The sequence below is a fragment of the Drosophila ficusphila genome, unplaced genomic scaffold (genome assembly GCF_018152265.1).
Source record: "Drosophila ficusphila isolate 14025-0441.05 unplaced genomic scaffold, ASM1815226v1 contig_791, whole genome shotgun sequence".
In the NCBI taxonomy this organism is placed as follows: Eukaryota; Metazoa; Arthropoda; class Insecta; order Diptera; family Drosophilidae; genus Drosophila; species Drosophila ficusphila.
Window position 1 is genome coordinate 25,327,177 of NW_025064737.1, and position 21,607 is coordinate 25,348,783.

At 41.7% G+C, this 21,607-nt stretch overlaps 1 protein-coding gene across 16 annotated transcripts in view; it reads right to left on the reverse strand.

Moving 5' to 3' along the window:
• LOC108099317 (tight junction protein ZO-1) overlaps positions 1-21,607 on the reverse strand; it is an 82,662-nt gene that overhangs the window by 10,682 nt on the left and 50,373 nt on the right. For 7 of the 16 annotated variants that reach the window (XM_017202731.2, XM_017202728.2, XM_017202732.2 and 4 more), the window contains 3 exons: positions 4,879-5,048; positions 1,153-2,715; positions 483-1,083 (listed from right to left, as the gene is read on the reverse strand). In XM_017202731.2, the coding sequence (XP_017058220.1) occupies positions 483-1,083; positions 1,153-2,715; positions 4,879-5,048 (2,334 nt within the window). Of the gene's footprint in view, positions 1-482; positions 1,084-1,152; positions 2,716-4,878; positions 5,049-7,135; positions 7,349-8,226; positions 8,326-8,387; positions 8,501-19,076; positions 19,684-21,607 lie in introns of those variants that run through there. The other 9 variants (XM_017202729.2, XM_017202734.2, XM_017202742.2 and 6 more) reach the window with 6 other exon arrangements.

Here is a 21,607-nt window from a genome sequence, read left to right on the forward strand (position 1 = left end):
GATATTATGAAATAAATATTGGAAGTTACAAGTGTTGGTATGCTAATTGACCTCCAAACGTGCTAATAAATATTCTGTTGTTGGAGTGAAAAAAAACAAATTGGTTTTACAGTTCTTTAATGCATTCTTGGGGTAAATATTAAATTGAAAGTTTAACATTAAATATTTTTAATAAATATTTTAAAGGATTCGTGAAAATAACAAATTTTAAATACTTCTAAGAAAAAATCGTATATCTTTTCTATTTTAAGGATTTCAAATATTCAATATTGTTTCTAAAACTCTAACTTCCCATCACCTGTTTGGACAGTTAGGACATCGTTAATTAAAAGATTACACTGTTATCGATGGAGTCTAGACATCCACGAGATGCTTTGGTTTTTAACCAGACTTATGGACTAACTACATTGGACAACACGCAGACAACAACTAGGATGGACTAGAATGTTCAGAAAGGAATGTTGACAAGGAGGAAGACTCACCTTGGACTCGGACATCCACACGGCGCCGCTCTGCTGCAGATCGATCGAGTCGCGCAGCTTGCGGTACCAGGACTCCTCGTCGCTCAGCGCGATCTGGGTGCTGAAGATGTGCGACCAGACGCGCTCCAGCTTCTGGCACTGCTCCAGCAGCTTCTTGGAGCTCTTGTGGGCCGCCTTGGGGAGTCCGTGGCGCAGCTGCTTGATCACATGCTTGCTGTCCGTCTTCAGGAAGATCACCACTGGGTAGAACTGGGCGTAGTTGAGCCGGTCAACCGCATTGGGGGTGATGTCCAGCAGGGCGTGCTTGCCGCGATCCATCACATCGCGGATGTTCGAGAGCCGCACGATGCGGCACTTGCCACTCGTGGCGGCCGACTTGTCGTCGTCCTGCAGCGGAGTGGAGAACTTGTCGGGGAAGTCCTTGGCCAGTCGCTCCCTGGCCAAGTCGGAAACGGGTCCGAAGAGCACCACGGGTCGTACGAAGCCAGGATGACGAAGAACCACGCGCTCGTAGGCGGGGAACTTGGAGATGCTGTCGGAGAAGACCACGTCGTCCCAGTTCTCGCGGGACAGACTCTTCGACCGCCGGTGCGTGGAACTGCTAAATAAATAAGAAAAGGTGACCTCAGTTATTTAAAACCATATATAAAAGGTGACCCAAAGAACTCACCGTCGTCGCCGGAAGAAGTTGCCCCTCGACTCGTTGGCGTTCATCTCCTTCTTGGTGGCATTGAACTGGGCGGTGGCCAGCTCCTCGGCCCGCGACTTGTTCGGTATCACGCCGCGCTGCATCTCCTGGTGACCCCGACCGATCTTGAGCACCTGCCAGGATCCCACGACCCCGTTGTGCAGGGTGTCGATCACCCGGAACACGTCGCCCGCCTTGAAGGCCATCTCGCCCTTGGAGGGATTGTCGCAGTGGAAGTGCGTCTTGATGTGGAAGGAGTCGCCGCGCTGGTTGGTCACCACCTCGTCGTACTCCTCCTTGCAGTACTGCACAATCAGATCGATGCGGTCCTGCAGGCTCAGCAGGAAGAGCACCGCCTCCTCCCGAGTGACGCCGTTCATGTCCATGTCGTTCACCTTGAGGATCTTGTCCCCGGGCATCAGACCCTGCAGCGATGCCGGAGATCCTGGCTGCACGGCGGTCACGAAGATGCCGGCCTCATTGCCGCCGGTCAGGCGGATGCCCACGCTTCCCTCCTTCTGGAAGGAGATGAACCTCGGCTCGGCGCTCTGGCGCTCCTCGTAGAGTTGTCTGCGCGAGCTGTAGAAGTCCTCCTGGGCGGCTCCTCCGCTCGTTCCCCTCGGTGGAGGTGGGCGTGGCGGCTCATCAGCGCCTCCACTTCTTCCCCGAGTGGGTGTTACGGGTCTGTCCAACTGCTGCAGCGATACCCCATCCATGATGGGTCCCCGCGAGCGTCCCCTCGGAGTGAGATTGCTCTTCTCCTCGTTCAAGCCGTTGCCATTCATGCTGGGACCATTGGAGGTGCGAGTGGGCGGCTGCACGTACAGGTTCTGCGAGGAGTAGCTGGCGCCTCCTGGAAGGTAGGGATCCTCCAGGTTGTTGTTGCCGCTGCTGCACCCGGACACCTGAGGCTGGTGACTGGCGTAGATGTTGCCCGCCGCTTGATGACCGGAAGAGTTGTTCAGATTGAGTTGGCTGACCGCCGCCTGGTTGGTGATGTCCCGCAGGACCACCATGTTGAGGCGCTCCTTGCAACCGTCGATGATCTTCTTGGCGTCCTTCAGGCTCATCGTGTCGCCGCAGTTGGTGTTGTGGATGCGGGTGATGATGTCGCCCTCCTGCAGACTGTACCCGTTGGCGATCAGCTGCTCGCGGGCCTTCGAGGAGATCTCCTTGACGAACAGCCGGCAGCCGAGGACCACGCCGTAGTCGTCCTTCTTCCCTCCCTTGGTGAGCGTAATCTTGATGGGCTGCCCGCTGCTGGCGTTCTGCACCAGCGACGAGTTGAGCGAGTTCGGCTGGCTGAGGCTCGTCAGCGGGGTGGGGGCCACTCCGCCGCTCCCGTTGGCCACCAGACCCACGGAGCTGAGCGAGTGGGAGTGCTGGTGCTGCACTGCACCCACCGCATTGATCGGGTTGAGGGGCACGCGCCGCTTGACCACCAGTTGCACCGTGTTGCCGCTGTCGCGCAGCACCTGCACCGCCGTCGCGTACTCCACGTTCTCCAGGGAGACGCCGTTCACCGAGATTATCCGATCGTTGACTCTGCAAGGGGGAGGAGATTGGGGTTTTTAGTGTGGACCACTTCGGGCAGTAATTGTCGGGTAGCTCGTAAACCCTGCCCTAATGGCCGAATCGTGACCAAACTGGAGAACTACAGGTTTCTTCAGGTTTATTCTATATGCAGGTCATTAGAAACGACCTTGTCCGTTTTTACACAGTCATTAGACCTGCAGCCATAAACCATAATTAGGGAAACAGTTTCGGGAGACTTGCAACTAAGAGATACCCAAGGAATCAGATTCCTGCTACAAGTGAAAACTACTTTTAAAGGTCGCTAAGTACATTAAATTAAACGTTATCATATCTGTTACTGAATAATTAAAAACCCTATCAATATGACCTAAATAATATTATAGCTCTCAGGTGTGGCCTTAAATTAAAATTGAATTTATCAAGTTATTCAGTTTCATTTGATTGCATTTACTCAATGTCGTTATTGAGTACAGGGTATCTAAAGTAACACAGTAGCTCATATGAAATGGAGAACCAGCTGAACCTCCAGCTGCAGATACAAAATGTTTCGGATCACTGATCGCAATGCGATCGGACAGGTAGAGATCGGACTTCTCGGCCACTCCAAGTGAAATCAGGTTAGACTCGGATTGAAGACATACGCTAATAAACTGGCAATTGTGTGAGCTCCTCGGCATGACTAGACTGGAAGTAAAAGTAATAAAGAATCAAGAATCGAGGCGTCTGCTAAGCGGCTTCCGTGGATTTCTGGGGAATAACTCTGGCGGTACTCAGTCTGTTTGTTCAGACCTGAACAATTACGGACCGTTCTTGGAACGGAACGCAGAAGTGGCGGAATGAAAAGTAAAATGTAATGGTAAATGGTAAATAGCACATGACGAATTAACGACAAGAATGTTATACTTTAGATACAGATACAATAAGTGTGTGCTGCTCTCGTCGCCGCAGACAAAGTGGTTAATGATAGAAATTATATTGCATGTCTGAGGCGAAACATAGCCATAATTAAGTTGTCTACGAGTGCAGAAAGAAGCGGCCACCGAACCAAGCCAAACTGAGCCGCGTTTTACTTTCGGTTCGCCGATGGAACCATTGAGTCTGGCTGGCTGGAGCGGCTTAACAATAAAGCCGTCCAAAAATGCGGAAAATGCCGCTTGGAATGGCATGTGTTGGATTGGGAAAACTGAGTTGTGTACTCAGAAAAAATGGCTTACATAAATCACTGGCTTTTGAGGAAGGTAAGATTGACTTAAAACGAACAATAAATATACAGATATAACTTTTGAAACTAAAAGTAATCAAGGAACTTAACAGATTCTTTGCAACCTTTAGAACTTCAATTTAATTAGCAACTGCATCTGTCACACTCTATTCTCTTAGTGCATAATACCTACTAAGCTGCATAACAGTGAAACTTTGCCCATAATGAACCCACATGCTCCCAGGCAGCTCGCAAAGACATGTGCTGCGCTGCAGCTAATTTCCACTTGTCTCCGCACACTTGGCAAACATTTTCCAGCCGCCGAAGCGGGATTTTCCTTTTGAAATCCTCCGGCGAACTCAGGTAAGGGACAAAGTGAAAATTGTTAGCTGCATGTCTGGCTGGGCCAGGGTAAATAGTTTCTTGGGAAAAAAGATTATGACAAGTTTTTAATCACGAGAGTCTGGCCAAGGGTCTCCACTCCGCCGACTCCGCTGACTATTGAAAAACGCTTTGGAATTTTTATTATCGGCGAAGAAACAGCTTCAGAGGGACCGAGTTTGAGCTGCCAAGGCGTTGGTTTAATTATATACTTTTTTTTGTTGACCCGGCTACGTGAGTTTGAAGTATTGAAGTGTGCGCATTTCGGGTTTTATTTTTGAGGGAGTGGGGATCGAAAAAAAGAAAAAAAGTTCTAAGCCTAAGATTAACGATGTCAATTGTCAGCAGCATGTCGGGAATTTATAATGCCCACTTTCATTTGGAGGAGAACAACTAGTTCTGGTCGAATAGGAAATGCTTAGTCTGCACTTTATTTGATCAGTTTGCATGGGGGCCCATTCATCATGTCGGACATATCCCGAAAAACAATTAATTTCCTGCCGGATAATCATTCGGAATGCATTGAAAAGGTTTGCCTCTTGAGGGGTCACTAACTTGTGATGAGTCACTTTGAATGTCTTTATACTTACTGCAATCGATCCTCGGCGGGTCCACCTTTCAGCACATCGCTAACTGCTATCGACGGATCGCCGTTGGCGAAGTGCGGATTATCACGTCCACCGGAAACGGCTATTCCGAAGCCATAACCCGGAACCCGAGTCACTGCCACTGTGTGGTACTCCCAAGTGGTCCGATCGCCCTGGAAAAATTTAATAGGAATATGAGAAAGGTTAGAGATTTCTTAATAATATTTAAAGTACATAAAATGTCATAAAAATAGGAAAATAAAACAAACTTGGAATCACTTCCTTTATTTATATCTCCATGTCATTTTTAACAGCTGGAGCACGTAAACTAGACATATAAAATTTGTCCGCTGCCTCTTTCAATTTATTTCAATATATTTTAATTGGAATTTGTTAAGGACGGCTGCGAGACGGAAATGCACATGTGACTTCCGTTTTTCCATTATTTTCCGTTTTTACATACTCGTCTATGCGACCTGTTGCCCAAGCCCAAGAACGACCCATGAATTCCCAGCCACTCGGACACGATTCAATTTTATGCACTAGAGGTTCCAGCAGAAATGCGTAAAAGGGCTAGTGGTTAGTTGTAAAAGTAATAATAAAAATAATGCTGGAATACGTATAGTGGTGGGTTGGTTGTGCACTCGGTGTGACTGAATGGGAATTTGTGGAGTCTATTTCTCTGTTGTTTTTGTGACCGAGCCACCTGACACAAAGTGAAACTAAATAAAGCTGAAAACGATTTGTTTACGAATGGAATCTGTTTGGAAATGGTATGAATGAAGTTGAATATGAAAAAATAAAAACTCAGGAAAGGCAAACGTATTTCTAGGGTGTAAGTCATTTGCTTGAGCACAAAAGAATTCGAGTTTGTAAAAGAGAATGAAAGAAGTTGAAGATGAACTAGAAATGCAGGGTAAATGTATGTAAATTCACTTTTTAATGGCTAAAAAGGGAATTTCAGTACAGCTTTAATTATAAATAATGACTAGACTTACTTTGCTTTTATGTACTTTACTTTGTTTATTAAGTTTTTGTGTTCTAACTAGAGTACTGTGTGACTTTTCTGTTTAAATGATTCTCAAAAACAAATTTTAAATTGTTTGGCTGAGTTAATCAATTGCATTTAGTTTGCTATTCAACAACACAATTAAATTAATGATTTCATTAGGCCTGCACGCATCTCCCCACCAAATTTACCACCTGCAATTTCCAAATCCCTTTGGTTCGACTTCATTTACACTCACAGCGGGCGATGGGCGGAACCCGAATTCCAATTCGACGCACTACCCCACCGTATGAGCACACTCAATTGAGAGATCCAACTCAATCATTACACAAATCCAATAAACAACATACAATGAAGATAAATCAATTAAAATCAAATCCCATCAAGCTGTTTCCCAATCCGGCCTGCATTCACCGTGATTCACTCGGCAAAAACTCCACAAAAACGATTCGAAACTGCAATCAATTTCGAATCTGTCGTTCGGCGAGCCAGCCAATCCCCTAAAACAAAAAAATTAAAGCGAATTTTCATGCCCGTCTCAGGTGGGCGCCACAAAAAAATATAATTTTAACAGACAGACGCAACACGACGCATCCAATTACAAAAACTTCAGACAAAAATTCCACGCGTGGGCTGGTATAAATAATAAACAAAATTAACTAACAAAAATACAAATTTGAGCAGTCGCGTGGGCCAGTCTAAGTTGATAAATATTCATAAAGTTTTTAGAGTCTGCTGCAGGTGGAGATACATATATGAACTTGCATCAGACCGACGACTCCACATCTGCCCAGAAATCTTTGGTTATGCTTGGCTTGCATTAAACAAAAATAAAACAGAGTGAAGCCAAAACATGAAAGAAGATTTATGAAAACGTTGCCGGATTTTTGACCGAGTTTGTGCATTTTGATGGGGGCGGTAAAATTATAATTAACTTAATTGCAAGTAAAATTAGTTGGAAATTTAATGGTGTGCAGCAGAAGGAAGGCGTGCGTTAAAGACTTTCTTCAAAACATAATTAATCTTGTCATGTGTGCGCCGCAGAAGCGAATAAGTTTTCCGGATTCTAGTAGTATAACCTTCATCTAATGTTGGGCATTCGTCAGATTGTTTATCTACTCGTTTCTGGAACCCCACCCTTCTGTTTAGTCATAATTTAACTCGCAGCAGTTTGATTTACGACCCAGTTACTACAGACTTAATGACTCTAATTATAAGGAAAATAAGTTGTCTGCCACGGATTTTGCTTACCACCAACATGTTGTTTGGAACGTAATCCGGAAACTTCATTGTGTTCGTCTTTTATTTTATTTCGCTTGCCAATGGTTTAAAGGTCTCTTATTCAATGCACTTTGAGCGAATCAAAGCAATTAATTTGATTATTTAAATGGTTTCGTATGTCATGTTTATAGAGAGTGAAATCTCACTTTTTTTCATAGCGATATGAATGAGCGTAATTTGGAACTTGAGTACACACACAAAAAATAAATAAAAATTTGTTTTTTCAAATGGGAATAAACAAGAAACGATAAAATAAATAAAGTGCAAAAGGCGAGGAATTTTGCAGTAATAAAGTTGATGTCACTTTCAATTGTTGTTAACACACACAAATAGGTAGCTGAATATGTCTATTTATTTGCGGAAAATCCCACAAATTGAGGTAATGATTTATAAATAATCATTTTTTTCTATTTGCTGCAACTTCACGTCGTGCAAAGTTTGGTTTCGGTTTCAGTTTCGATCTCGATTCTTTTCGATTTTATTAGAAGTAGATTTGCATATGCTAATGACTGGCTGGCAAGAAATATTTGAGTGAGGCGTCATCGGGGGACTCTCGAAATCACTTTACACTCCCATAAAGTTTTGCTGCAAATTAGCATGTTATATTCAGCCATACGGATAGCAAAAGTATCTCATAGATACACCGAATCTCTCTGTGGAGGCATTTGCATCGCTCAAAAGGTTTCTTGCCGCCAAGGGCCAAAAGCCAATGACCAGCCAACTTTGCGTTGCAAATTTGGAGCGGCGTGCAACAATCGCTCGTATCTGTTGGATGCACCGAAAGTGAAATGTTCACAGCTGCGCTCCGCTGAGCATTTCGGGCTGCATTTGGGCTTTGGATTGTGGATTGCACTACAGGCTACGTTTTCTGCTAGCCGGTTGTTGGAAACCTCAGGGATTCCCTGTTGCTAGATGAGTTTTCTTTTCCGGTTATAACTTTTGATTGTTTCTATTAAGAGATTATTTATGGCTTAGCCGTATATAAGTATCTTCACTGTAACACTTTTTATTTATGTTATTTCAATCCCTTTTGAATGCTTAGCCATTTATTTCAGTTATACTTTAGATGTAGCTCTTTAAAGCCTATGTTTGTTTAACAAGACGTCTTTCTTTATGTATTATCTTCGGGCTGTATCTTTCGGTTAGAATGCCACCGCGCACTTGATTCAGCTGGGCCAGCCCATTAACATTCACGCTTTCGTAATGAGCAAACACAACGCACACAGCAGAGCAGCAGATACTCGGGTCCGTATCTCTCGGATACGTCGCGCCGTCGCAGTTGTCCGCTGGCGGCAACCGTTGAAGTTGACGGCTTGAAACTCGCTTCGGAACTGTTGTTACCTACGATTGTGGACTGGTGGATGTGGATGGCAACTGCGAACTGCCGACGCGATCCAACGAACGAGGGCGAAGCGCAAAACAAACACACGAGAATAAATAGCAGACGGCGCTGCTTGTATCGGTGAGATACAAACGTATCTGTGTGGACGGTGTTGGGCCCCCGAACGGGTTCCACTTCTGAATTGAAAGGCCGGAAAGGCGAACACGAAAATGTAAACAAACCGAGAAGGAGAGCCGGATAAATAGAAAACATTTGATGAAATTGTGTATGAAAGAGATTTTCAGATTGGAGTTTCTTTACACAAAATGCGGGTCTCTCGTGAGCGTATGTGTGCGTGTGTGTAGGGTGTGGAATGTATCTGGCGAATAGAATCGGAGCTATCATGAAGGGAATACGAAAGAAAATGATCCGGTTTGATGCCTGAAACTTCTGAGGAGGATCAAAGGAGACGTGCCACATCAAACAAAGGGAGGAATTTCATCATGAATTGAAATCAAATGGTTAGGGAAGGGTAACTTTTAGTGGACTTAAATAATAAAATAAAATAGTATTATTAAATATATATTTTCCACGAAAAATAGTATCTTCTAAATATAGATACATAAATGCTTGTATAAATAAACCGCATCTAACACTTCCTCAAACGATGCAATAAATCTCAATATTTTCAGAGATTTTTCCATTTCTTTATCGGCACTTGAAGAGCGCTGAAAAGTTGAAAAGTTCACAACTTGAGGAAGGCAACTTCAACTCAATTAACTCTCTCCGGTCGCCTCCGAGAACCAATCCGAGATCGTGTGCGGAGCCGGTCAACAATGGCATATTAATTCAATCAAGAGTTCGCTTATTAAACGTTTAAACTTCTAAAGTGACAAACATGAGACCCCGGAGCGAAAGAGCCACAGAGATCACTCCATTATGCGACTACTGAAGTCGGACGGGAGTGACACAAGAATATTCCGTGAATTAAATTCTACACATTAAAGTGCAAGCGATGCAGAAACTGCTGCATTCATGAATTTTAAAGACGGCGAAAGCGGAGAAGCAACTTTAAAGGGTGTCAGGGGTAGAGTTTCATTTGCAGATAAACATTAACACAGTGGAACTTCTTTAGGAAAAACTTCAAAGGGAAAGGAGGTAGCATGCAACCAGTAGAGTGGCTATGTTCTTTCCTACTTACTGAAGTTTCACTGTACATAGTTATTCATATATGTAGATATATAGCAAAGTAATCCACCATCCAGACTGTCAGCAACTGAGACTGCAACTGACAACCAACAGCAGCATCCCCTCATTCACCGGATCCCCGCCTCCAGAATCGCGCATATTTATGCAAAATTAAAAGCAAATCAACAAGGCACTACGATTTCCATTTGCGAGCTCCATCAGCATAGTTTGTCCCCGCCGTCCTCTGGCCGATGGCAAAAAGTATGTAAACGATTCTGACGCCATTGCCAATACCACAAAGCTGCCAAACAATAGAGCTCCAGTCTGGAATTCCTATAAAGTAGAATTTCTTGTTGTCGGCGAGGGAGCAAGTTGGTGCCAAAATATTGGGGAAAGACAAAAGACAGTCGTCTCACACTCGGTCACCAAAAGCCCACTAAGACAAAGCCCAATACTGTTGAGCTTTTTGGCCTGCAAAGATATTGAATTGCATCGATACATGTTCATATATAGTAGATACATACTATATAGTCGAGGTCAAGCGAACACAATGCTCACCCATTGCAGATAAATAAATCATGGAGCGGCCCCAGGTCAGATCGCATCTAAATGATCGCTTTAAATTTGTTCAACACCTATCGAGATTGGAAAAGGGACTAACCCATTTCTTCTTTCCCGGGTCTCACGCAATTTATCAACGTTTTAATGAATTTTTAATCTATTTCTGTTTCTTCTCTGGGATGTTGTACAGTCTTTCCTTTGGTTGCCGAGAGATCAGGTAGGGAACTAAAGAATTCCTAGGGGCATTTCAGGTACCCAAGGGGCAGAGAACATGTCGGGACACGACCTCTGTGGATGGTATGTCGGTGCAACACATTCCACTCGAGCAACTCCAGAAAAGTGGTGGCTGTTCTTTGCTCTTTGTGTACCTCAATTGATAAACAATTGACTCTTGTGCATCACACACACACAGATACACACACACACACAGCCACGAAAATGCAATCAGCCATGACAATTTTAATTTAAGTATTCCCCTCGAATCTCCCTCTATTTTCTGTAGTTTCCTGTGCAGGATAAAGTTTTGTATATAGAACTTGGCAGGGATTTGAATTTGGCTTGCCAACAAGTTTTGTTTAAGTTTTTTTTTCGCCCTCCTACTTTTTAGTTGCCTTTCAGTCGAAGAAGAGGCACGAACCAAAGTAAATAAGTTTGGCAGCAAAGGATTTTTATCGAGTTCTGTTCTTGTTTAATGATACACCAAACCATTCAGTCTGTTTGTGTTTTTAGTTGGCCTGTTTGCACTAGGGTGTCTCACCAGATGTTGAAGTTTTGCTTTCATTCAGTGAAAAAATACACACATGCTGGACAAATTACTCGGAATTTATGAAGTCAGCTAGCGAAATAAATTTGGGGGTAATCAGATATTTTCCCAACAATATTCAGTCGTCGGACTGGTTCATAAACACTGGTTGTCAAACACTTGTTCAGCTTGATTAATATATTTTTGTAGCAGATAATTCGATATTTATCAGTTCATTTAATAACAAATTGTTCCATGAATTGTAAGCTAACATATCCCATCAATACTGAATTCCGCTATGAATCACCATACTGCAAAATTTAGTGGCATTGCATGTGAGGCAGATGTGCCTTCTTTCGAGGAATGCTCTCGTATGCAAGTCAGAGGTCCTTGGAACGTGTTCCTGTGCCCAAGTTGGCCACTTGTCTGTTGGGTGTTAAGCGACATCGAACCCCGCTTCCCCCCCTTCGGCGCTTCTGTGGCTGCGCAGGATGCAGACTGTGATATTATTGGAGGACACCACAGGCGTATCCACAACAGCGACAACTGGTCGAGGTTGCGTTATCCTGTCGGCCACGTAGATGACATACGACTTGTCTGTGGCGATTACCAAGGCGGAAGGCAGAGGGCGGAAGGTCGGGGAGCAGGCGGTAATGGCCACGTGACAACTGGAAGGATAGGGGAGACTTTAAGCGGAAGGAGGGGTTGAAGGGTTGACCCCACCCACTTGACATGTCGAGGCCATTTTGGCGAAGGGCTTTTCAATAACAACATTTGCATATTGCCTGCGAAGTCACTGGAAAGAAAATTATATCCTTTGATTGATATCTAATAATACATTAAACATTTTGTAACAAAATTTGAATCATCTATTATTTAGTTTTCAATTTTCTATATAAGAATTGTGTTACAATTTCAGATAGTATATATAAATCATTATTGGAGTGAAATGATTGTTTACTGTGTATGTTTTTCAGACAAAATAGAGCGACAGGGTGTCTGTCGTTTGTCCTTTGGGGAGCATTTAACGGGTTTTATGCCGTCGCGACGTGTTAATGTTTGGCAGTCAGCTTAAAGTGCGCCAATCGAGGAGGCCCAGCATGAAACTCTTCAACCACGAAGGCGGCGAGAGTATCTACATATCCATCGGATATGAAAACTTTTCAGCCAAACTCGGGCCGCACTCATGGGCATTTTTTTTGTTCGAAAGAATTTCTATCTGTGCCCATTTGTCGAGTGTTTTCTATTGTTTTTTATTTTTCGCTTTGTGCGTGGTACGTGCTTGAACTACAAAACTCTAGATTCCGTTTCATATATACATATATAAATTAGGCACCCCACCGATCCCCCCTCCACTGGACTGCAATTGAGTTTCCAGCAAAGTGCGTTCATGTGTTTGAGTTATGCTGCGCATGCGTGCCACTTGGAAATGGAAATTGAAATGGAAATGCCCTCGAGAATGCATCTTGGCTTCTATAGATAGATTTTAGCTGTCTAATGGAATGACCTTAGGTAACTTATTTGGGTCAGCCGTGCAGGAAGGATTAAACTCGGGGAAAGACCAGAAGAATATTTGATGCTCCTAGAAAGTCGATACCTAAAGTTGAATTCCTAAGAGGAAGGCGATGATTGGGAGATGTGACGATCGATAATAGCTTCTTAATCTGAAAAGGGAGTGAAGACCTTCTGATAGGAGAACAAAAAAGGTATGAAGATGCCAAACTAAGAACATTCGCTTCACTGTATAATATTTTGTTTATAATCCAGAGATAAGGATCTTAATCTTCTACGAGGAAAAACCAGAAGACTACTTAGGTCACTTCAGTTTGGTAACAGATAGATAACCCTACTCAATCGATAACTTTGGCCAGGCCAAGTCTTTAAAGCTCTGCACCCAGTCCCTTAAGCGTCGGTTTTGGCATAAAAAAAACGCTCAAGCATCCTTTCACTTGTCAGGACGTGTTATCCTCAAGACACAATGCTGCTCTGTGTGCCTTTCTATGGCCCAGAGCAAACACCTACTCCATTTTTCTTCTTTTTGTGTAGGAGCGATATGTAAACAGGAAATGGGATACAACAGGATACAGGCTACGGAATACATTTTCCATGGCCCTTACATCTTGCTACTATCGCTCCGTTCCGTATGCAAAAAGTAAACACTCTGAAAATGAGTGTGTAATTTTCCAAGGCAAACAAGGAGCGGGGGAGGACGTTCACGAAGGAAACGACATGAGAAGTGGCAAAGGAACTGGAAAAAAGCCGACTGACACGTCTCCGGGAACAAATCATTATGTCACATTCTAATCACTGTGTGCATTGCAACATAGGAAAAAGTGGGGCAAAGGTGAAGTTTCCTTGAAATCCCTGCCATCGGAAAATATATGAAGGAATGGCTGGGAAATGTAAAAGGCAAATCCAGTCAATCGAATTGAAAGGAACAAGCACGGATAATCAAGGAGCGCAAATACGATTGAAGCCCCAATCAGTTTTGTAAACTCTGATTTGTATTCTTTTTGTGCATTTCTTTTTTGCATGCAAATGTAATCAATGTGCTCTATTTGTAAGGTCATATGAAAGGTTATAATAGGTTATTATTTATCATTTACCTCAGTGCTTATATTTTATGGTTTATCCAAAGCAATTATATTTGTTCTTCACTCAGTAATTAAGTGGCAGAAATAAGTGTTCGACCCAGAACAGAGCAATAAACCCACGCAAGAGGCTTGGCGTTCAAGCCCCTCTGTGAAAAAGTGGATAAATCCATAATAGTTAATGTTACTTGTTTGTAATATATGTAAACTATGTGGTAACCATCAACGCGGCAAAAAGAACAACCGCGGACGATTGTCGATACCCACACAATCGATTTAAGTGCAATTTGCATGACTGCGGTGTCACTTTAGATAAATGCCACAAAAATAATTGGCATGGGTTCGAAAACCGCGTTTATAATAGACAGTGCGTCACGAATTCATAAAACTGAATAAGAATTGGGAGAACCAAACTTCGCTATTTTTATGCTGCTAAAATTCACAGTGAGTATTTGCATATGGTGTAGGTTTGATGTCCGCACCTTTGATGCATCAATGATTCGTTTGGGGGACCAAACTAATCGCAATTAAGTGCAATCTCGCGGAATCTCGTTTCAGCCAGGGGAAGTCAACTGGAAAATGTACAAAAAACGAACTTAAATGACCCGTCGCCCCAACAGCAATTCGGCTTATAATGCATGAGAGAGTTTGGATCCAGAGTCCATTCATCATATGGGAAAATAATTGGCTCGCCAGGAGAAGCTTCTGCTTAATTATGCTAAAAGTATTCATACTCACGAAAATGCCCAAAGGGCATGCAAATCGTTTTTGAAAGAACGTTTAACTCACCTGTAAAGAAACGGAGAGAAAACAGAAGCAAAACGTTAAATAATTATATAATTATGAGCATTATAATTTATAATATAAGGGCCCTTCAGAAAATCCCACATATCATGCATACCTAATTGTATTTCATTTCTCCACAGAAGATAAATAGTTTATACTTTATTTTGTTTACTCGCAGCACATTGTTGAATTTCAGGTTTTTTTTTGCATGATTCATAGGGCGCTCGAACCCATCAATCTTTGGCTTTATCTTTGTTTTCAAATTCCGATTTAAAAGACGGTCAAAAGCGAATCAACATAAAATGCGTTCGTAAATCCGATAAAAACTCACAATTAGCATGCCGAAAAATAAAGTTAAAAAATAAGAGAAATAGCAAAAAAGAAGCGAATCGAATCTGAACTTGGAGTTCGGAGTTCTTTTTGGTTTAAAAGAGACTTCATTTTACTCTACCCTTCGATGTCTGATGTTTTATTCAGCCGGCGATTGATTTGCATACAAAATTGCTTGTTAGCATGTTTCGCCTCTTTTCTGGTTTATTCAGGTTAAATATTCCCCACGAAAGTAACTTTCACATGTAGTTTCCTCAATTTGCAAAAGACAAAAACCCAAATAATGAAATTCAACTTTGACATTTTACTGAGGCGAATGGGAAATCTTAGGCTATGAAATTAAATGAGGCGTCTCTAATTGAGCCCACACATAAGTCGTGTCAAATCACAAGATATGCATAATTAAATGGAGTCTAGACGATGACATAGATCATTTACGTGGGGAAAATCAGGTAATGATCAAGGAAAGTGTGGAAGTTGAATTAATTTAAATTCTGTATCTCTGTTGCATCCCTTAAATGAAAACAAAAGGACAGACAATGCAAACAGCGAAAAAGCCAATTACATTTATCAGCTGTTGACAGCTTTCCATTTGTACATATAGGCAAAAAACCAAGCTGGCAAAAAGCGACAGCCAGAAAATAATAATATTTACATCGAAAAATCAAACGAATAAATATTGCGCATAAATCGAAACAAAGGAAGTTGTTGTAAAAAAAATAAAGAAAACCCCAAAATGGAACAGGAGAAGAAAGAGCTTTTGAAATGACATCAAGAGGAGTATGAATCACAAGTGGGCTTGAAAAGGGAGAACTAATTGAATGCAAATGCGAAAAGACTCAAGAAACCGCAGAATTCTGCCAGGTGTGTTGGATTATGCATGGAATTTGATTGACAGAACGGTTCTGCCTGATTTGATGTGAATTTAACGAAGTCATAAGTTATGTTCTTTTTAATATTTTTTCTTGGTGTATGCAGAATGTGTGTCTCTGCTTTAGAACAGGTTTTTTCCTCATTACTATGAATCAATCGTCAAGAATTTGAGACTGGGTGCGGTGTGTGTGTGTGGTTTGGGGCCGCATGTCAAGTGAAGTAGTCGGCTTTGTATACCCACAAACTGCAAATATACAACTACAAATTGTGTCCATTCATTTCCCAATCAATGCTGCTACTACCTAAAAGCTCAGTGTTTGTTTCAGCCAAGTTGGTTTCGTAAGCCGCCAAAAAAAACAAGTCTTGGCCACCGAGAAATGCAGCTCTCAACGCATTTTACATGTTTTATTGTGCATTTTTTGGAGTCTTTTAAACTATGCAACTCTTTGCTGAATGAACCACACATATCTCAGCCTGATGGGGTTTTGTTTTGCTATACTCTGGCTTAAAATCCGGTTTTATTTGCTCTATCTAGATTGTCGCTTTTGATTTCGGATTTCCATTTGCAAACGCTAATAAATCTTGGCTTTTAATAAGATCGTTTTGCGTAAACGTTGTGTGAAATATGTTTTTGTACTTTCTGCCATGCCTCTGAGAAGTGGAGCAGGTGGGACTAGTTTCCTATTCGAAGGTGAAATCGGATATCAACGTATATTCATATTTATTTTCACTTTCAAGGGTTTTTTATAATTTTAAAAACATCATTTATCACTTACAAATTTATCCACGTTTAATAGATAAAGTCTACTTCATTACTTTACTAAATACAAACTAAAATAACAAAGTTAATGGTGTTCATGTATTGCAGATAAGAAAAGATATAAAATAATACCCCCCAACGAAAACATAACTCGAACCCCGCCGAAGTCCGTTTGTTTTCAATCAAATTTTCACATGAAACCCAGCCCCCATGGAAAACCAAGTTAATTACAATAAAATGACTCCATTAAAGTGGGGCCAACAAAAAAAAAAAAAGTTAATTTGAAGCTCACGTGACTAACACAAGACAGAAGCTAAATTAACAATTTTACAGCTGCAGTCGGCGAGCGGGGAAAGTGGAAAAGGGTTTTTCCGATTGCAGGCCCAAACAATTATGCGGCTCGACATGGCAACCAACTGGGCGAAGACATATATAGTAGACATGGATACGGATACAGATACAGATACAGATACAAGCGGATTTTCAAGGGGGCCAGGGGGTAATTGTTCAAATATGGGAAGGGCCCGTGGCCCCAGAAAAAGCCTTGTTCAAAAATCACTCAATTGGGCGATCAATGCGGATTCAATGCAGTTCATGGCCTCTCGTGGCTAGATAACTTTCCAAACTCCGAGTGGCAGCTGCAGAATAATGGCGTTAAATTACCAATATAAATCAATGGGTTAAACACAACGAAAACCAACACCCGCGTCGCTCGATCAGCAGAAACAAAAACAATAAAGATTATATTAGGGAGCGGTTTTTGGGGGACGGGGGGGTTTGCGGGGGGAAAAGTCTCCAAAGGGCACCGGCTATCGTTTACTTAGCCAGCAAAAGCCAGAAACCAGTTGGACAACTTGACTTGGATGCTGGCCAAAGACTTTTTCTTTCTTTCGAAGCGAGTTCGAGTTTATTTTTAACTGAGTGGAACTCAATCCTTGGAGAGTTCTCGAGTCTTAGGGCCGCGAATCGTGTTTGTGGTTCTGGCTCTCTTATTTTATTTCCAGATCGAACGCCGAGTTCGCTTTTTTCTCGCTTTTTTATGGTCATGTGAAACTGGTTTCCCCGCGATCTGGTGGTAGAGATTCTTTATGGGCCTGCTGTATTTGCTTTTCCAGAAATCGGTTTAAAGGATTTCACAAACTTGAGCAGCGGCGAGCATAAATTGCGGTTTAAGGTGCTTGAAAATGTCTTCATAAATATGGGATATCTGAACCTGGCAATGGAAAATATGATAGAAAAGGCTTGTTTAGGGGGGTTTAGATAGCACATATAGCTTTATCTATATTTCTCAAGCCCGATCATTAGACTTCCACTTTCTATAGCATCTGCATATCAAAGATTCTCATAAATAGTCATTAGCCAGCATCATCTAAACGCCATCAGTGAGTGGCCATAAAAACGGCGTAGAATCCGTGGAATGTGACCAAGTCATGTCGGTTATTTATAATCAATACAACCATATTGTTATTATTATTTGCAGCCATGAATTATGCATTCCAAGCGCCGCACTCAGATTGTGGCAGGTCTTGAGCTTAAAATAAAAAGTGAATGCCATTCAAAGTCTAGACTAGGCAATGTCAAGTTTTTATGCTAACCAAGCTGATCTACGAACGGGAAAAAGAAGGGGAAAATCTTTACATACCACCATAATATCAGACTAAAATTATAAACAATTTTATTGTCACAAAAGAATTTAAAAACTATCTGCCTGAAAAGCTTTTCTTTCACCAAATTTTCCTATCTCTGCCTGGCTATCTGAAATATTCAAAAGCTGTTTCCACATTCATTTTCAGAAAACTCTCGAAAACCTGAAACAAAGTTTCACTTTCAAAATATTCATTAATTTAACGACTACGGGTTTTTGGGTTGGCAATTTCTTGGCCCATGTTTATTACGATGCGGACAGGTAAGCCAACAGGTTGAGGTCCTCGACTCACTGGATATTTCCCTCTCTTTCACTCCACTTCGGTAATTTGTGGCTTTGTTAATTATTTTACATCAGAGCCTGCCATGTGGAATTACACACTTTATGTTAATCAAGAGTTTCCTTTGGTTTTCGGCTTTTCCTTCGATTTTATCAGTCGCAATTTTTGTGATTGATTGATTCCGGCGAAAAGAGAGGCGTTTTACAGGGTTATCAAACTTTTGGCATCAGTCTAGCCGTCAATTTGCTCAGCTAAAACCTCTAACTATGTTCGTGATTTTCTTTTCTTTATAACCTTTATGGCTGGGGTTTGTCTTGCCATAAAAAGTTTCCTCGTCTCGAGTTTTTCAATGCATTTCACTTACTGCAAACTTGGCACTTTTTTCCTCATTCAGCTTGGCTTTTTGCTGATGAGGTGAGAGTTTTCAAGCAAATAAAGAGTGTAAACATATTTTGATTCACTAATGAGCGGTAAACATGGAGGGGAAAAGGATGGTCTAAAGCCTGGTTTACATGTGTTTCTTCAAGTTCATTAATTAAATTGTGTTCAGTGTTTTCCTAGCCTGGAGGAACAATTTTTGATATATTTAATTTGACACTTTTGCTGCTAATGATGACATTTAATTACGATAATCAAATTCTATAAGCGAAGACCTGGAGGGAGAAATAATCATTTTGAAACCACAATTAAGCCAACACTAATTTTAAATTCGAATATCCAAGTTGATTTTTGGAGTTCAACCTCAAATGCTAAAATTGTTTTGGCAACTTCGCAATTGTGTTTGCTAACAGCTTCAAAAAACTCTCCCAAATTCCTTGGAATTTTGGCCTTTACCTGTTGCTGGAATGATTCATGCCGAAAGTGATTGTTTGGCAGGACGTGCTGGTTGCCCGACGCCGATCCGCTGACTATATCCATTTCGATTTTGGCAACAGTTATTTAATTTGCGCGTTAAAGGAGGTTACTGTGGTTGCTGCAGTCACTATTGCCACATGTTGCACATTTCAAATCTCGTTTGCAGAAATGTAAATCCAAGATTTTCACAGAAACAGGTTTCGGGGGGCACTTTGTTAAAACATTTAACTGGCCACAGGCAAAAACACACAAATGACACTTGAATTACATTTTACTTTGGGGTTATTTCGTGTAATCTTCGTTGGATATTTTCGTGGGTTTTTTTTCTGGTTAATTAATTGCAGACGCGAGACGCGCGCGTGACAAACCAAAATCGGCAAAGTTCGAAAAAGTACAGGCGCCCCCAACGAAAACGAACACGAGTGTGCGACAGAGCGAGATGGACGAACGAATCGAATCGAAATCACAGCGAGGGGGCGAAGACAAAAAATATTGAAGAATCCGGCGCGATATTCGAGTATATATGAAAAGATTCGTCCGTTAATCGCGTCCACTCGCCAGCAAACGTTGGCCACTTTTGAAATAGACTCAAGAAAGCAAAAGCCGACCAACGTACGTGGAAAACGTTCAGTTCGAAATATGCTCAAAAATGCCCACTCACCCATACTCAAGTGCGGCAAGTGTATGTGTGTGTGCATGTGAGCCAGGTAAACGCACACTCACACCTGGCCAGGTAGATGACAAAACGTAAACTTGTTGCTGGCAACATGAGCGAAAAATGTTGCCCGGCAACTTTTCGCTGGCAACCCGGTTTTGGACCTTTTTATTGGACACGTTTATCTCTGTGTGAGTACAGGTGTGTAGACTTTTGGCTCACTCAAATGGCTCGAATGTGGTGTGTGTGGTGGGGCGACAAAGCTACAAAATCTTACTGCCAATGGGCAGCACTGGCAACGGGTTTCAGTTCGGATTTGCCTTTTGATTTCGACTCCTTTTGTTAACCCTAAAACTTCGATACATTCTCCCTTTTAAGTTTATATCCTTTTCAATACAATTATTTAGTTGCTTATATTTTATATTTATCTTTATCATTGGTTCATATTTTTCGATTCTGGTATTCTAGGGTTAAAGCAAGGAGCAATCTTTGCTTGCCTCTCTTTCTTTGTGCAAAGGAGTTGCACAGATGTTGTTGCTGTTCAAGTTTGCAATCAAAGATAAAAGAAAAACTTTGCTGTTGTTGTTGTTGGCATTGCGGCAGTGTGAAGTTGGTATTTATAGGAATGTTGGTTGTTGTTGTTGTTGGCAGAGCTGCTGTAAATTTGCAATGAGCGAAATGGCCAAGGAACTTCGGAAACAGGTAAAAAGGAGTCCAACAGATGGCTCCAAAAGTGCAATGAAAATGCAATGAGTCAGTCGCCGGCTGCAAGGCGTTATTCCACATAAATTTATACATTTTCAATTTGCAGGTAGGCCTCGGAATTTCATTACCATAAACTTTAATGTGGATGATTTAAATGGAGAGGAATTTGAATTGATTTCAAAAACGCCAAGTCCAACCCAAAAAATAACAAAAATGGTTTCCTTTTCTCAAGTGGCTGATGAGTAATCAAATCTTTAAGAGGATGATAAGGGAAAAGTGGAAGAACTAAAAATTAAAACCCATAATAAATAGAACCATGGGTCAAATAGGTTTGTATTAACCTAGGTTATGTTGCAAGTACATTAAACAAACTGATGCAACAATCAGTTTTGGAAAATCAGAAGGTAGGAGGCCGATAACGTGCTCGCAGTTAAAAAGTTTTGTATTTTATTTTACAATTTCAATTAAAATAAACGGTTTTTGAGACGATGATTTTCATGTTTTGGGCGGGTCTTCGTTAATGACCTGGCTTATGTGAAGCAATTACCCAAAAACTTAATGCACTGCAATTACTTTATCACTCTTCGTGTTGTTGGATTTCTTTGCTTTGTTTTCCTCGAGCAGTTGAGCACGTGCAACGATTCAAATTGTCGGCGTGTCTTTATAATTTTTTTGTGTTTATTTATTTGACACAATTGTTGTTCCGCTTGGTCTAACGAAAATGTTGATGTCGAAGATTACGACACCTGGTAGTGCTGCCGGTCATTACAGTTTAGAGGAGGCGGGGAATGGAAGTACTGACCGAAATAAATTTGATAAATTTATAGGTTGCAGAAACCCTGTTTTAAAAAATCAAAAAAATGCAGTTTGTTTAAGTATTATATTGAGGTACATATTTTGCTTTTTTATGTTGTGGTAAATATATAGTGTTGCACCTCCTTATGCTTTCACACAATTTTTTTCCCATTGTTGATTGAGTTGGTTCTGCCCTGCATTTATAATCAGCTGCAGCAATTCGTTTTCGAAAATATTGTGGCACGTGACTCCCAAGCACAAAATTAAGACAAAAACTGGCGGTAAGAGGAAATTTGTAAAATCTTTTTAACGAGTTGCTCTTCCAACTTTCTTCGTTTCCACAAGGTTGCCCCTG